Below are 17,236 nucleotides of genomic sequence, written 5' to 3' on the forward strand. Positions count from 1 at the left end.
AAGTTCTCTAGAAATTATCTGTTTTCTTTGCTAACCATCAACAGAAAAAATGACAAACAACTTGGTTTTGCTGTCTCTGAAGAGCTATTTGTTTTCATGTGTTGCTTTTGTTTTTCTTTGAGGAGTTCATAATAGAAAAGCACAATTGTAATAATAAGTTATCACTTGCCTCAAATAAAGGCTTTGAGAATTCAATCTCTCGTTTCTTTTAAAGTCTTTTGAAAAAAGCAAAGAAATCAAATCCTCACAGGATTAGGGGAAAACGCCCGTCTTCCCTTCCAACTCTCCTGTTGTACAGATTGCAGGCGGGAAAATTCTGAAAAGCACACATGCTTAGAATGGACAGTGATGATTGAAAACGCTCAACTGTTGGGAAACGTCTGATGAACTTTAATCAAGACATTTATAGACACAAAATACTATTCAGTGGGAAATGTAGTAATGATATTCTGAAACAGTTTTTTAAAAATGTATTTTACAACCTTATTTTGAATATTGGAAATTTCTCTTACTGTGAAGAAAATTTTCAGAAAGCATTTTGAGTGATTTATGGGAGCCAGGTGGCCAGATTGCCCAATCTTAAGATAATATACAAAAGCAAAGTACTGCAGATGCTGAAAATCTGAAATAAAAATAGAAAATGCTGAAAATACTCAGCAGGTCAGGCAGCATCTGTGGAGAACTAGTTAACGTTTCAGGTCGATGACCTTTCATCAGAACTGGAAAAAGTTAGACATGTAACAGGTTTTAAGCAAGTACAGAGGAGAGGCAGGGAAAGGGGGGAGGGGGAGAAAGAACAAAAAGGAAGGTCTGTGATTGGGTGGAAAGCGGGAGCGATTAAATGACCAAAGGGTTGATGGTAATGGGACAAGTCAAGAAACAAAAGATGAGTCTAGAGGAGGTGTAAATAGCAAGAGCAGAATCATTACCAACAGCTGCTGTCCGAAAAAATGGGAGCGGTGGTTATGATCTGAAACTGTTGGACTCAATATTGAGTCCGGAAGGGCTGTGCCCATCCCATTTCTTGCACTTCTGCTCTCACCCCTACCCCTTCCTCCCAGAACCACAATAGGGTTGTTACCCATGTCCTCGCGTTCCACCCCACCAACCTCCATATTCAACAGATCATCCTCCGCTATTTGCACCACCTCCAGCGTAATGCCACCACCAAACACATCTTCCCCTCCCCTTTCAGCATTCTGAAGGAACCGTTCCCTCCGCGATGCCCTGGTCCACTCTGAAATCACCCCCTCCCCTTCCCACGGCACCTTCCTGTGCAAGCGCAGGAGATTCAACACCTACCCTTTTACCTCCTCCCTTCCCACCGTCCAGGACCCCAAACACTCCTTCCAGGTGAAACAGCGATTTACTTGTACTTCTTGCAATTTAATATACTGTATTCGCCACTCACGATGCGGTCTCCTCTACATTGGGTGACCGCTTTGCAGAACACCTCCGTTCAGCCGGTAAGGGTGACACTGAGCTTGTCATTTTAATTCTCCACCCCACTCCCACTCTGACCTCTTTGTCCTCGGCCTCCTGCACTGTTCTAATGAAGCTCAATGGAAACTCGAGAAACAGCACCTCATCTTCGACTAGGCACTTTACAGCCTTCCGGACCTGACATTGAGTTCAACAATTTCAGATCAGAACCACCGCTCCCATTTTTTTGTACAGTAGCAGTTGGTAATGATTTTGCTATTGCCATTTACACCTCTTCTAGACCCATCTTTTATTTCTTTACTTGTCCCATTACCATCTCCTTTTGCCTTGCACCATCACCCCTTTTATCATTTAATCTCTTCTGTCTTCCTCCCTATCACAGACCTTTCCTTTTGTTATTCCTGCTCCCCCTTTCCCTGTGCCTGGACTTGCTTAAAATCTGTTAGATCTCTTAGCTCGTTCCAGTTCTGATGAAAGGTCATCAACCTGAAATGTTAACTTTGTTTTTCTCCACAGATGCTGCCTGACCTGTTGAGTATTTCCAGCATTTTCTGTTTTTATTTAAGATCGCATACTCTAACTATAAAATAGCAACCACCATGTGGCACAGAATGTTAACATTGAAAATATCTGTCACCGCAGCACACGCACAAGTTAACTCTTGAATTTTCAATTAATTGTTTGCCCCAAATGTCAAATGGTTTATTTAAATATAATATATACACACATATAGTATAACTCACGGTAAGCCAGAGCATACACTTGAGTGTGACACGATTTTTAAATATTACTAGCCATTTCCTGAGTCATTGCTCATGGTGTGTGAAGGATGCACTGAGGTGTGACGGGAAGGGAATGTGACATTTTAGAGAACATGCGCACTATTATATTCTATGTCTAGTGACTGCGTACATATTCTGCCCACATTACACTTCCTGTGTCACCCTTTTTCAATACTGCTTCTGTCAACTTTTTATAAGGGGAAAAGATGTATGTAAATGTTTTGCATGTCACGCTGTGTAGATGCACGCTTCCAATCACGAGATGGCTCTATTGAATCTCCTGTTCCTGTTGGCCTCTGAACAATAACTGAGGTTCCGAGAAATATTCTTTAATAGTCATTCTACAAAAATATCACTTTTTTTCTTTTGGCATGAATAAACCTGCTAAGTAGGAGATGGTTAATTTGTGCTTTTTAAAGATTAGACTTTGTTTTTCAGAAATCGAGCTATAGCTGACTATCTTCGCTCTAATGGTTATGAAGAGGCTTATTCAGTTTTCAAGAAGGAGGCAGAGTTAGATATGGTAAGTCAAATTGGTTTGTTTGTTAATGGAAATTTGATCTGGTACAAAACCGTGATTGAGAAATTGTTGTCCAACGTCTCTTGAGTGTTGAGTAGCGTGATAGAATTTCATAACCGCCTAGCATACAACACTGTTGGATAGAGTTCGGGCAATTTCCAACATGGCAGAAAGCTTCAAGTACCAGAAAAATGAGAAGTTTGCTTTTAGCAACAAGCATGCTGTTGGCACAACTTGTCTATATGGCACTGATTTTTTTTGAGAGTCATAACAGCACAGAAGGAGGCCATTCAGCCCATCGAGTCCGTGCCGGCTTTCTGTAGAGCAATCCAGTCAGTCCCATTCCCCTGCTCTATCCCCGTAGCCCTGCAAGTTTATTTCCCTCAAGTGCCTATCCAATCTCCCCTTGAAAACATTGAGTGTCTCCGCTTCCACCACTTCCGTCGGCAGCGAGTTCCAGGTCCTCACTGCGTTAAAAAAAGTTTTTCCTCACATCCCCCCTGTATCTCTTGCCCAAAACCTTAAATCTGTGTCCCCTAGTCCTTGTACCATCAACTAGTGGGTACAGCCTTTCCCTGTCTAGCCTATCCAAACCCGTCATAATCTTGTACACCTCTATCAAATCACCCCTCAACCTCCTTTGCTCTAATGAAAACAAATCCCACTTCTCCAACCTGTCCTTGTAGCTAAGATCCCCCATCCCCGGAACCATTCTGGTAAATCTCCTCTGCACCCTCAAGGACCTTCACATCCTTCTTAAAATGTGGTGACCAGAACTCGACGCAATACTCCAGTTGTGGCCTAACCAGTGCGTTATAAAGATTCAGCATAACTTCTCTACTTTTGTACTCAATACCTCTATTTATGAAGCCCAAGATCCCATATGCTTTGCTAACCACTCTCTCAATATGTCCTGCCACCTTCAGGGACCTATGCACATTAACTCCCAGGTCCCTCTGTCCCTGTACTCTTTAAAACTGTGCCATTAAGTGTATATTGCCTCTCCCTGTTCCTTCTGCCAAAATGCATCACCTCACACTTCTCTGTATTAAATTCCATCTGCCACTTGTCTGCCCATTCTGCTAGCCTTTCTATATCCTGTTGCGGTCGATTGGTATCATCATCACTGTTTGCCACACCCCCAACTTGGGTATTATCGGCAAATTTAGAAATTCTACTCTGTATTCCAATATCCAGGTCATTTATATCGATATATTTTTAAAAAAAGCAGTGGCCCCAGCACTGACCCTTGGGGAACACCACTGTCTAGTCTGAAAAACAGCCATTTACCACAACTTGCTTTTTTCTGTCCTTAAGCCAATTCCTTATCCAAGCTGCCACTGACCCACCTATTCCATGAGCCTCAATTTTGGTAATCAGTCTTCTATGTGGTACTTTGCCAAACGCCTTCCTAAAATCCATGTAGACAACATCCATTGCATTCCCTTCATCGATCCTCCCTGTTACTTCATCAAAAAATTCAATTCGATTAGTCAAACATGATCTACCTTTTACAAATCCGTGTTGGCTGTCCTTAATTAGCTTAAACCTCTCCAAGTGCCTGTTCATTTTTTCTTTGATTATTGTTTCTAAAACTTTACCCACCACTAACGTTAAACTGACCAGCCTGTTCCTAGAATTGTCCTTACACCCTTTCTTGAACAATGGTGTCACATTTGCCACTTTCCAATCCTCAGGCACCTCCCCCACATCTAGGGAAGATTGGAAAATTAAAGCAAGCCCTTCCGCTATCACCTCCCCCAATTCCCTTAGCAATCTGGGATGCAAGCCATCTGGACCAGTCGACTTATACACTCTAAGCATACCCAGCCTTTCTCGTACATCCTGTCTTATCAATTTTCACCCCTACCATTGCTTCTACCTTTTCCACTGCTACCGATATTTAGTCAGCATCCACCTCCTTAGTAAACACTGATGCAAAGTACTCATCGAGTATTCTAGCCTTGCCCTGCGCCTCTAAGCATATAACACTTCCCTTGTAGTAAGATTTTTGGGTTCCCTTTTATGTTAACTGCCATTCTCCTCTCATATTCTCTCTTTACTTCCCCTCTCAACTTATTGTATTTGGTCTGGTTCTCCCTTGAAGAATTCACCTGACATGCATCATACACCCTATTTTTTTTGTTAATCATCTTCTCTATCTCCCTCATCATCCAAGGGGCCCTTGCTCTGGTTCCCCTTACCTCTTGTTGGAATGTACCTAGCCTGTACTTGGAACATCTCCTCCTTAAAGATCTCCCATTGTTCCGTTACAGTTTTTCCTGTCAGTCTTTGGTTCCATTTTACTCTGGCTAGATCCTTTTGCATCCCATTGAAGTTAGCCGTATTCCAGTTTAGAAGTTCCACTCTAGATTGTTCCTTGCTCCTCTCCATTGCTAATCTAAATCTTATGATACGATGATCACTCGTACCCAAGTGTTTTCCCACAGACACTTGGTCGACCTGGCCCACCTCATTCCCCAGCACCAGATCCAGCAAAATGCCTCCTTTCTAGTTGGGCCAAGAACATACTGGTCAAGGAAATTCTCTTGAACACATTTCAGAAATTCCTCCCCTTCCTTTCCCTTTACCCTAGCATTATCCCAATCGATATTTGGGTGATTTACGTCCCCCAATATCACCACACTATAGCTCTTGCATATCTCTGCAATTTCCCTGCAGATTTGCTCCTCTACCTCCCCCTCACTATTTGGAGGCCTGTAGAATACCCCCAATAGCGTGATCATACCCTTTTTTGCTCCTCAATTCTAACCAAATGGATTCTGTCTTTGTCCCCTCAAGAACATCCTCCCTTTCCAACACTACAATGTCTTCCTTAGTCAGCACTGCCACCCACCTCCCTTTTTTCCTTCCCTATCTTTTCTGAACACCTTGTATCCTTGAATATTAAGTGCCCAGTCCTCACCGTTTTTTTAGCCACGTTTCCGTTATTGCCACAACATCATATTGCCACATGGCTAACTGTGCTTGTAGCTCACCAACCTAATTCACCACATTTTGTGCGTTTACGTACATGCATTCTAAACCCATTTTTGAATTTTTCTTAGTCTGCTCCTATCTAATATGGTACTATTTCCGCCTCCAGTACTACTTTCTTCAGTACTATGCAACACACTCAATCTTTTATGCACCTTATTCCTCTTTTCTACTCCTATATGCTGGTGCCCATCCCCCTGCCAAGCTAGTTTAAACCCTCCCCAACAGCACTAGCAAACCTCCCCGCGAGAATATTGGTCCCGGCTCATTTGAGGTGTAACCCGTCCGGCTTGTACAGGTCCCACCTTCCCCAGAAACGGCCCCAATGCCTCAGGAATCTAAAGCCCTCCTGCACCGTCTCTCCAGCCACACATTCATCTGTTCTATCCTCCTATTGCTGTACTCACTAGCACGTGGCACCGGGAGTAATCCGGAGATTATTACCTTTTTGAGGTCCTGCTTTTTAATCTCTCTCCTAGATCCCTAAACTCTGCCTGCAGGACCTCATCCCTCCTTCTGCCTATGCCGTTGATACCGATATGGATAACGACCTCTGGTTGTTCACCCTCCCCCCTCAGTGTGTCCTGCAGCCGCTCAGTGACATCCTTGACCTTGGCACCAGGGAGGTAACATACCATCCTGGAGTCACATCTGCGGCCGCAGAAATGCCTGCCTGCTCCCCTAATTATCGAATCTCCTACCACTATTGCTCTTCCACTCTTTTTCCTCCCCCTCGTGCAACTGAGCCACCAGTGGTGCCTAGGACTTGTCTCTAGCTGCACTCCCCGGTGGACCTGGCGTCCCCACCAGTACTCAACAGAGTACTGGTTGGAGAGCGAGATGCACTCTGGCTGGTCCTCTTCTGCCTGGCAGTCACCCATTCCCTCTCTGCCTGCATACTCTTAAGCTGCGGAGTGACCACCTCCAGAAATGTACTATCCACCTAACTCTCAGCCTCGCGGATGCACCGCAGGGACTCCAGCTGCCACTCAAGCTCTGAAACACAGATTTCGAGCTGCCGTAGCTGGTGACACTTCCTGCACATGTGGTCATCCAGGACATTGCATATGGCACAGGATGTGCACTCCATGTGACTGAACTGCCCTGCCATGCCTCTATTTAATAGACTAAGAACTAACTAAGCAGAAATAAACTTAAATCTTAAAAAAAAACTCACCAGCTACTCACCAATCGACTCCTTCCCTTGTGCTGCCGTCACTTTTCCTACTCTGACGTCACTCTTTCAGATTCTGCCTCTGTTAAGCCGCTGTGTCTTTCGCTCTGATCCTGCTCTGGTCTCGAGGTCTGCTGCCTCCACTTCCTCTCGCGCTCTTTACAACGCCGCTGAGAGGAACAAACAAAATTATCCTGGAGATGGCACACACTTTTGCCATCATGATAGTGCATCGGATTTGGGCTATTCCATTATCAAAAATATATGAACAGACTACGAATACAAAAAAAGTAGGTAACTAACTTCAAATCCCCTTCTGTCCTGTCACAATTGTGGGGGTTGAAAGCAGAAATGTGAAACGCAACAACAACTTGTATTTATATTGCGCCTTTAACGTAGTAAAACGTCCCAAGGCGTACATGTGGAAACTGACGCTGTGATTTCGGATGATGTCGCCAAGGAGCAACATGTAGATGAGAAATAGGAGGGGGGCCAAGGATAGATCCTTGGGGGACACCAAAGGTCACGATGCGGGAGCGGGAAGAGAAGCCTTTGCAGGTGATTCTCTGGCTACGATTAGATAGATAAAAATGGAACCAGGCGTATGCTGTCCCACCCAGCTGGGCGACGGTGGAGAGGCGTTGGAGAAGGATGGAGTGGTCAGCCATGGCAAAGGTTGCAGACAAGTCGAGAAGGACGAGGAGAGATAGTTTACCTTTGTTACAGTCACAAAGGATGTCATTTGTGACTTTGATGAGAGCCGTTTTGGTACTGTGGCATGGGCAGACACCTGATTGGAGGAATTCAAACATGGAATTGCGGGAAAGATGGAAACAGATTTGGAAGGTGACAACACATTCAAGGACTTTGGAGAGGAAAGGGAGGTTGGAGATGGGGTGGTAGTTTGCAAGGATGGAGTGGTCAAGGGTTATTTCTTTGAGGAGAGGGGTGATGACGGCAGATTTGAGGGAGAGGGGGACAGTACCTGAGGAGAGAGAACTGTTAATATCAGCTAACATGGGAGCCAGAAAAGGAAGTTTGGTGGTCAGCAGTTTGGTGGGAATAGGGTCGAGGGAGCAGGAGGTGGGTCTCAGACAAGATGAGTGTGGAGAGGTCATGAGGGGAGATCGGAGAGAAACTGGAGAAAGAGGTGAATTCAGGCCTAGGACAAGGGGAACCTTGTAGGAAGTTTGGCCCGGTGGGTATGGGGAAGGAAGGGAAGTGGCAGAGGCAGCTGAACGGATGGTCTCAATCTTAGAGACAAAAAAGTCCATGAGCTCCTCATAATTGTTATCGGAGGTGAGGGTGGAGGAGACAGGGGAGAGGGGTTTAAGAAGACGGTTAGCAATCGAGAATAGGAGCCAGGGTTTATCTTTGCATTCCAGAATGATTCTGGAATAGTGAGCAATTTTGGCAGACGAGAGCAGGACCCGATAATGCTTTGTGGTCCAGCCAGATCTGGCAATGAATGGCTAAACCAGTTGTCCATTATATCCGTTCAAGTCTGCATCCCTTGGACTTAAGGGAGTGAAGATGAGGGCCGTGCCAGGGGGAATGGCCAGGGTGAGAGAGAGTAATTGTTTTAGTAAGGACTAGGGCATCAAAGGTGGTGGTGAGGGTGTGGTTGAGCAGTTAAACAATTATTTTTGGCTGCTGCCAGCACCTGCATGCCTCCAACAGCCTGCTTGGTTGCCCCCTTAAGCTGCCCAAGGAGGCATAGAACCTTGATGTACTGCTCAATCGTGCTCGCATCCTCCCCTGCACCTGCTCCATTACTACATAAGAACATAAGAAGTAGGAGCAGGAGTAGGCCATACGGCCCCTCAGGCCTGCTCCGCCATTCAATAGAATCATGGCTGATCCGAACCTAGACTCGCGTCCACTTCCCTGCCCGCTCCCCGTAACCCCTATTCCCTTATCAGCTAGGAAACTGTCTATCTCTGTTTTAAATTTATTTAATGTCGCAGCTTCCACAGCTCTCTGAGGTAGCAAATTCCATAGATTTACTACCCTCTGAGTGAAGAAGTTTCTCCTCATCTCAGTTTTGAAAGGGCAGCCCCTTATTCTAAGATTATGCCCCTAGTTCTAGTCTCACCCATCAGTGGAAACATCCTCCCCGCATCCACCCGATCAAGCCCCCTCACAATCTTATATGTTTCGATAAGATCGCCTCTCATTCTTCTGAATTCCAATGAGTAGAGGCCCAACCTACTCAACCTTTCCTCATAAGTCAACCCCCTCAACTCCAGAATCAACCGAGTGAACCTTCTCTGAACTGTCTCGAGAGCAAGTATATCTTTTCTTAAATATGGAAACCAAAACTGTACGCAGTATTCCAGATGTGGCCTCACCAGTACCCTGTATAACTGAAGCAAGACTTCCCTGCTTTTATACTCCATCCCCCTTGCAATAAAAGCCAAGATTCCATTGGCCTTCCTGATCTCCTGCTGTACCTGCATACTAACCTTCTGTGTTTCATGCACCAGGACCCCCAGATCCCTTTGTACTGTAGCACTTTGCAGTTTCTTTCCATTTAGATAATAACTTGCTCTTTGATTTTTTTCTGCCAAAGTACATAACCTCACACTTTCCAACATTATATTCCATCTGCCAAATTTCTGCCCACTCACTTAGCCTGTCTATGTTCTTTTGCAGGTTTTTTATGTCCTCCTCACTCACTGCTTTCCCTCCCATCTTTATCGTCAACAAACTTGGATACGTTGCACTTGGTCCCCTCCTCCAAATCGTTAATATAGATTGTAAAGAGTTGGGGTCCCAGCACTGACCCCTGCGGAACACCACTAGTTACTGATTGCCAACCGGAGAATGAACCATTTATCCCAACTTTCTGTTAGATAGCCAATCTTCCACCCATGCCAGTATATTACCCCCAATCCCGTGATTTTTTATCTTGTGCAGTAATCTTTTGTGTGGCACCTTGTCAAATGCCTTTTGGAAGTCCAAATACACCACATCCACTGGTTCCCCATTATCCACCCTGCTTGTTACGTCCTCAAAGAATTCAAGCAAATTTGTCAAGCATGATTTCCCCTTCATATACCTGGGGTTTCTTTTTTTCTATCTCCCTGTTGTCTGTGTCTGCCCCTACCCTTCCCCCATCACCACCAAAACCTTGGTCCATACCTTCAACATATTGAGGCTTGACTTCTCCAACTTTTTCCTATCTTAACCTTCCACAAGTTCACATCTCATTCAAAGCGCCTCAACCACATAGAAACCTGCATACTCATCATCTGCATCCTTTCCAAGCTACATTGGTTCCCTGTGCCCCAGTGACTTTAGTGCAAAACTCTCGTCCTCACTTTCAAATCCCTGCCTTATGGCTTTACCCCACGTGACCGTGATGATCTTCGCCAGCCTTGCATCTCCGCATTTCCTCTTCCACTCCTGTAATACCAGGCGGCTGCTTTTTCCTCTGCTTCACCATTGATGGTTGCTTTAAACCTCTCTGCAGTTTTCCTCTGGGTCTTATGCTTAGTTCACGATCCCCTGCCTTCAAAACCTCTTGGAAAAACTGTACTTTCAGTCCCTCAATCAACACCATCCATTTTTATTCCTTGCTCCTTTAATATAAGGCATCGATGAGGACTGCTATGAAAATGCAAGTGTGAATTGGCTGCTGCAACCGCTAACCTTTTCTGATAGAAAGGAAACATCACAAATAAGATGGGCTGGTATAAAGAGCATCTGTTCAGACTGCATGGAGTCTAACTGGGACTTTCTACAGAGTTTGCATTAGAAATTCAATGAAACAAAAGGAGAAAATGAGTTGCGTTGTTTTTTACCTTGCATTTTTGTGCCTTAATGCATGTGAAATCAGTGTGTAATACAATAAGTTCACCCTTTTCCGAACAAGGCATAAAGCCTTCATCTGATCTTTACAGACAGCCTGATATGACAAAATTGGCATGTTCTGCCATCGCCCAAGAGACTTGGATCTGAATCGCAGACACAACTGATATTTGTACTTGAGTCTCCCCAGATGATCTTTGCAGCGTGACAGCATAAACCAAAGCCAACATGCCTAGTCAAGTGAAAAATAAAATTGTCTGGGGCTCTGTTGTGGGTCATTCTTTTACAATCTCTACCTGGTATCTGTTGAACAGCATTGGAAATAGATATGCAAACTCCAGGCATAGCTTCTCAGCGGAGGGTGCACAGCCTACATGCTCAAAAGGAAAAGATTATTAACACCAACTGTCCTAGGGGTTGGGAGTGGAGGAATGTTTTTGCCTGCTATTTGAAACCTTTTAATACTGCCATTGAGAATTTTCCTTGGTTTGTGATCTAGCCACATTCAAGTTATCGGTAACTGGAACAAGTTTTGTTGAAGTTTATCTAATTAGAGTGCCAAGCTGTTCATCCTCTCCAACTAGGCAGCTACACACTTATCCATGGCCTTTGCTGATATTCAGCATACAGGTGCAAGAGAAAGTAAAACCATTTTATGTAACGCCAACTTTTCAAATCTCACACACTGAATTCTTCTACATTTCTGCAACAAAAAAAAAGTTTCTAATATATTTTGTTTATACTTTTTAAATATTTGTTTGAGATGTGGGCGTCACTGGCAGGGCTGGCATTTATTGCCCATCCCTAGTTGCCCTTGAGATGGTGGTGGTGAGCCGACTTCTTGAACTGCTGCAGTCAGTGTGGTGAAAACTTTTCCTAGCAGTTTGCTAGGCCATTTCAGAGAGCCATTAAGAGTTAACCACATTGCTGTGGATCTGCAGTCACATATAGGCCAGACCAGGTAAGGGCGGCAGATTTCCTTCCCTAAAGGACATTAGTGAACCAGATAGGTTTCTACGACAATCCGGTCACCATTACTGGTACCAGCTTTTTATTCCAAATTTTATTTAACTGAATTCCACAGCTGCACATGATGACACAAAGCTGGGTGGGCGTGTGTGCTGTGAGGAGGATGCTGAGAAACTCCAGTATGATTTGGACAGGTTGGGCGATATGACAGATGCAGTATAATGTGGATAAATGTGAGGTTATCCACTTTGGTGGCAAAAACAGGAAGGCAGATTATTATCTGAACGGCAATAGATTGGGAGAAGGGGAAGTGCAACGAGACCTGGGTGTCCTTGTGCACCAGTCGCTGAAGGTAAGCATGCAGGTGCAGCAGGCGGTTAAGAAGGCAAATGGTATGTTGGCCTTCATAGCGAGAGGATTCGAGTACAGGAACAAGGATGTGTTGCTGCAGTTGTACAGGGCCTTGGTGAGACCACACCTTGAGCATTGTGTGCAGTTTTGGTCGCCTTATCTGAGGAAGGATGTTCTTGCCATGGAGGGAGTGCAGCGAAGATTCACCAGACTGATACCTGGGATGGCAGGAATGACGTATGAGGAGAGATTGGGTCGATTGGGCTTATACTCGCTGGAGTTTAGAAGAATGAGAGGGGATCTCATTGAAACATATAAAATCCTAACAGGACTAGACAAACTAGATGCAGGAAGGATGTTCCCGATGGCGGGGGAGTCCAGAACCAGGGGTCACAGTCTAAGGATAAGGGGTAAGCCATTTAGGACAGATGAGGAGGAATTTCTTCACCCAGAGAGTGGTGAACCTGTGGAATTCTCTACCACAGAAGGCAGTTGAGGCCAATTCATTAAATATATTCAAAAAGTAGTTAGATATATTTCTTAAGGCTAAAGGGATATGGGGAGAAGGCAGGGACAGGGTACTGAATTTGGATGATCAGCCATGATGTCATTGAATGGTGGAGTAGGCGCGAGGGGCCGAATGGCCTACTCCCACAGTGCTGTTAGGGAGGGAATTCCAGGATTTTGACCCAGCGACAATGAAGGATCGGCGATATACTTCTAAGTCTGGATGGTGTGTGACTTGGAGGGGAACTTGGAGGTAGTGGTGTTCCCATGCGCCTGCTGCCCTTGTCCTTCTAGGCAGTAGAGGTCACGGGTTTGGGAGATACTGTCGAGGAAGCCTTGGCGAGTTGCTGCAGTGTATCTTGTAGATGGTACACACTGCAGCCACGGTACGCCGGTGGTGGAGGGAGTGAATGTTTAAGCTGGTGGATGGGGTGCCAATCAAGCGGGCTGCTTTGTCCTGGATGGTGTCTAGTTTCTTGAGTGTTGTTGCAGCTGCACTCATCCAGGCAAGTGGAGAGTATTCCATCACACTCCTTACTTGTGCATTGTAGATGGTGAAAAGGCTTTGGGGAGTCAGGAGGTGAGACACTCGCCGCAGAATACCCAGCCTCTGACCTGCTCTTGTTGCCGCAGTATTTATGTGGCTGGCCCAGTTAAGTTTCTGGTCAATGGTGACCCCCAGGATGTTGATGCTGGGGGATTCGGTGATGGTAATGTCGTTGAATGTCAAGGGGAGGTGGTTAGACTCTCGCTTGTTGATAGTCATTGCCTGGCACTTCTGTGGCGCGAATGTTACCTGCCACTTATCAGCCCAAGCCTGAACGTCGTCCAGGTCTTGTTGCATGCGGGCATGGACTGCTTCATTATCTGAGGAGTTGTGAATGGCACTGAACACTGTGCAGTCATCAGCGAACATCCCCATTTCTGACCTTATGTTGGAGGCAAGGTCATTGATGAAGCAGCTGAAGATGGTTGGGCCTAGGACACTGCCCTGAGGAAGTCCTGCAGCGATGTCCTGGGGCTGCGATGATTGACCTTCAATCACCACAACCATCTTCTTTGTGCTAGGTATGACTCGAGAGTTTTCCCCCCCCGATTCCCATTGACTTGAGTTTTACTAGGGCTCCTTGATGCCACACTAGGTCAAATGCTGCCTTGATGTCAAGGGCAGTCACTCACCTCACCTCTGGAATTCAGCTCCTTTGTCCATGTTTGGACCAAGGCTGTAATGAGGTCGGGAGCCGAGTGGTCTTGGCGGAACCCAAACTGGGCATCAGTGAGCAGGTGCTGCTTGATAGCACTGTCGGTGACACCTTCCATCACTTTGCTGATGATTGAGAGTAGACTGAATGGGCGGTAATTGGCTGGATTGGCTTTGTCCTGCTTTTTGTGGACAGGACACACCTGGGCAGTTTTCCACATTGTCAGATGCCAGGGTTGTAGCTGTACTGGAACAGCTTGGCTAGAGGCGCAGCTAGTTCTGGAGCACAAGTCTTCAGCGCGATAGCCGGGATATTGTCGGGGCCCATAGTTTTTGCTGTATCCAGTGCGCTCAGCCGTTTCTTTATATCACGTGGAGTGAATCGAATTGGCTGAAGACTGGCTTCTGTGATCATGGGGCCACAGGAGTAGGCCGATATGGATCGTCCACTTGGTACTTGTGGCTGAAGATGGTTGCAAACACTTCGGCCTTGTCTTTTGCACTCGCGTGCTGGGCTCCACAATCATTGAGGATGGGGATATTCATGGAGCCTCCTCCTCCCATTAGTTGTTTAATGGTCCACCACCATTCACGACTGGATGTGGCAGGATGCAGAGCTTTGATCTGATCCGTTGATTGTGGGATCACTTAGCCCTGTCTATGGCATGCTGCTTCCACTTTTTAGCATGCATGTAGTCCTGTGTTGCAGCTTCCCCAGGTTGGCACCTCGTTTTTAGGTACGCCTGGTGCTGCTCTTGGCATGCTCGGAACTTTGGTAGCTTTTGGGTTCACCTTGGTGCTCAGGAGATATTTAAATTTTGAGTCAAAAAGTAATGTTTCTGTTGGACATATTTTTTATATGGTTTGATGGTCAGTGTGCAAACTTTTGCTGAGGCTCCAATACTAATATTGATGTAAACACCATGAATAGAGGTTTCATCAGAATGTCCACAGGGCTTCCATCCAGATGTGTGTTCTGTACAAGTTGAACTTCTGCAGCTGTACTAAACTATTAATGCTCTGTCTTGTCTTGTATCCTTCAGAGTTTCAGACCTGTCTGTTCTCATTCCAGATGTCTGGTGTGTTGACAGCAGAAAGAGCTTTTGGCTTTTTGTTAGAGAGACATTTACCTTTTCTTTTGCTTTCAAGGTATCCTACTTCTAAAAAGAATTGGATGTTACCTACAATAGAAAAATGACACTTTTCTCAAATGTGCATGACCGGAATTGCATGCACAGTAAAGATTTGAATTGCCACTCTGCTAAACATGAGCATTGTTACTCTTTAAAGTCGGAAACGTTGTGCAAATTTAGCCGTGAAAAGCATCCAAAGATTAGATGCAGTTTGATGTCAAATCTAAAGATCAGATACTTAAGAAAAGTTTGCTGTTCTATGAAGCATAAAGTTGCAGCAGAAATTGAGATTAATACAAAATAAAAATACATCTTCATTAATTAAACAGCAATAAAGTGGTGCATTCTATATGTGTAAATAAAGTAGACAACAAGCACAGAACTCTCCACTTTGACAGAATTCACAAGCTTTGAGCAAGATGTGAGATTAGACTTTTTTCCCCCACCTGAGTGGATTTGGGGAACAGGCTCCCAGGAAAGGGGTTGATTCTGGGTCAATTTGAAAAGGCCACTGGATCAGTTGACTGTGGAAAGAATTGAGTTACGGGTTCTGGGACATAGTGGATTTGTTTCTCCTTTTCTGCTCTTGTTATCTGACTGGAAACTGCAATATAATTTTGTCTGATTTTTGTTTTTAATCTTGTTTTTCTTCTCTAGAATGAAGAATTAGACAAGAAATATGCTGGACTGCTGGAGAAAAAATGGACCTCTGTGATAAGACTACAGAAGAAGGTGAGGTTCTAATGTAATATGTTAGGCACTTGTCAGAAGAAATGACCATCAGGCCCATATGCATTTGCCTCATGTTCTGCTGGCCTCATCTCCATGTACATACCCTTCATCCCCAACTCATGGGAGAGGCAAAGAAAAGCCTCAAAAGTCAATACAGGAATCCAAAATTCCTCTCGCCCTTAAAGGCGATCAAGCAAACCCTAGGAGGCCCGAAACCTGTTAATTTTTCAAAAATGCATTTAGCACCACCTTAAGAACTGCGACCTCTTGAATCTGATTCCATATGTCCAACACCCTCTGAGAAAATCTAAACTATTCCAGAAGGCAGCAAATCAAAATTCAGCATTCCTGAAATGGCATCGAGTAAAATGAGGGTTTTGCTTGAATAGATCTTCAGCTCCATGTTTTTTTTTCACAAACGAATTTCACTTTTATTTACGAACAGAGAATTCCTTTTAAAATCAAAGTCCTTGGGTTTATAGGTATGTCTCAAGAATTTGAGTCGAGGACTCCCTATCTGCTTGCAGTTGTCTTTGTTGACTGCAGTCTTTTTTTTAAAGAGATGTGGTGTCACCTTTACAATCCAGAAGCAGAAAGAAAATGCTTAGTCAAGTGTGGTGTTCAGTTTCATTTGCAGGGGGGGAAGGGGGGGGATGAACAATGGAAGAGACTGACTTAGTTTGCTTGAATTCTACGTTCTGCCAGATCATGGAGTAGCTTTTGTGGTTTTCTGCAACCCATAATCTCAGCTTAAAGCAGACACATGATGGAAAGCAGCTTGTAAGGTGTGAAGAAAAGCAGTACATCATTTCTTTCATCTCTCATTCCACAGTCTCCTTGGGAATAAGTAGGAATATCCAGTTGCAGAACTAAACCGTGGTCTTAATTTGGTGCCTAAATTAAATTTCTCTCGCAAGGAAACTGTTCTGCAGCATCTCATGGTTTAAGTGAATATGGTTTGATTTCTATTAGGCTTTCTTTGCTTTTGGTGATTCTTTCCATCCCCCAAAGGAAATTGCAAACGTTTAGAAAGCTTTCGTGTTCAGTAGATTTCTGTAGAACTCTTAAATGTCTTGAAAATGCAGGAAAATTCTCACTCAAAAGCAACTTAGTCTTTAAAAGAAAAATTAACTCCTTTAGTTTTTTTTCTCACAATTACAAAATAACTGGCCTGTATTTTCCGATGCCTACGGGTGTGTGCACGCTGTGTACACACTCGTAGGAACATCTGAAATGCCGGTTTCAGGCATGTGCTGAAAACCGGCATTTTCGATCTGTCCAGAATCCTGTTGACCGATCGGACGCCTGCCCTGGAGAAGGGCCTCTGCGGGCGGAGAGTTCTGCTTTCCTCCGCCCGCTGAAATCACTTAAAAATTTTAAACGCCTGGTAAAAACAGGCGCAAGTCCTGCTTTTACCAGCATAAGAGTTTTAAAAAAAAAATGAATTTTCATTCATTTATAATTTTAAAAAGGTACGTTTATTTTTAGCCTCATAAAAAACTTTAATTTTTTTCAAAAAATTTAATTTTTGTTTAAAATATTTTATTTAATGTAATATTACCTCATTTTAAAAACATGATGGTTTTTAAAAAATTTACGTAATGTTTTAGTGTC

The 17,236-nt window shown here is 44.4% G+C and overlaps 1 protein-coding gene across 2 annotated transcripts in view; it reads left to right on the top strand.

Moving 5' to 3' along the window:
* The window catches only part of LOC147102425 (lissencephaly-1 homolog), a 106,507-nt gene that overhangs the window by 60,469 nt on the left and 28,802 nt on the right, over positions 1-17,236 (top strand). For both annotated transcript variants that reach the window (XM_085964851.1, XM_085964852.1), the window contains exons 3-4: positions 2,664-2,748; positions 15,548-15,622. In XM_085964851.1, coding sequence (XP_085820977.1) covers positions 2,664-2,748; positions 15,548-15,622 — 160 coding nt within the window. The remainder of the gene's footprint in view (positions 1-2,663; positions 2,749-15,547; positions 15,623-17,236) is intronic.

The sequence above is a fragment of the Somniosus microcephalus genome, chromosome 22, assembly GCF_052327205.1.
Source record: "Somniosus microcephalus isolate GS21.2 chromosome 22, FLI_Smic_1.0, whole genome shotgun sequence".
In the NCBI taxonomy this organism is placed as follows: Eukaryota; Metazoa; Chordata; class Chondrichthyes; order Squaliformes; family Somniosidae; genus Somniosus; species Somniosus microcephalus.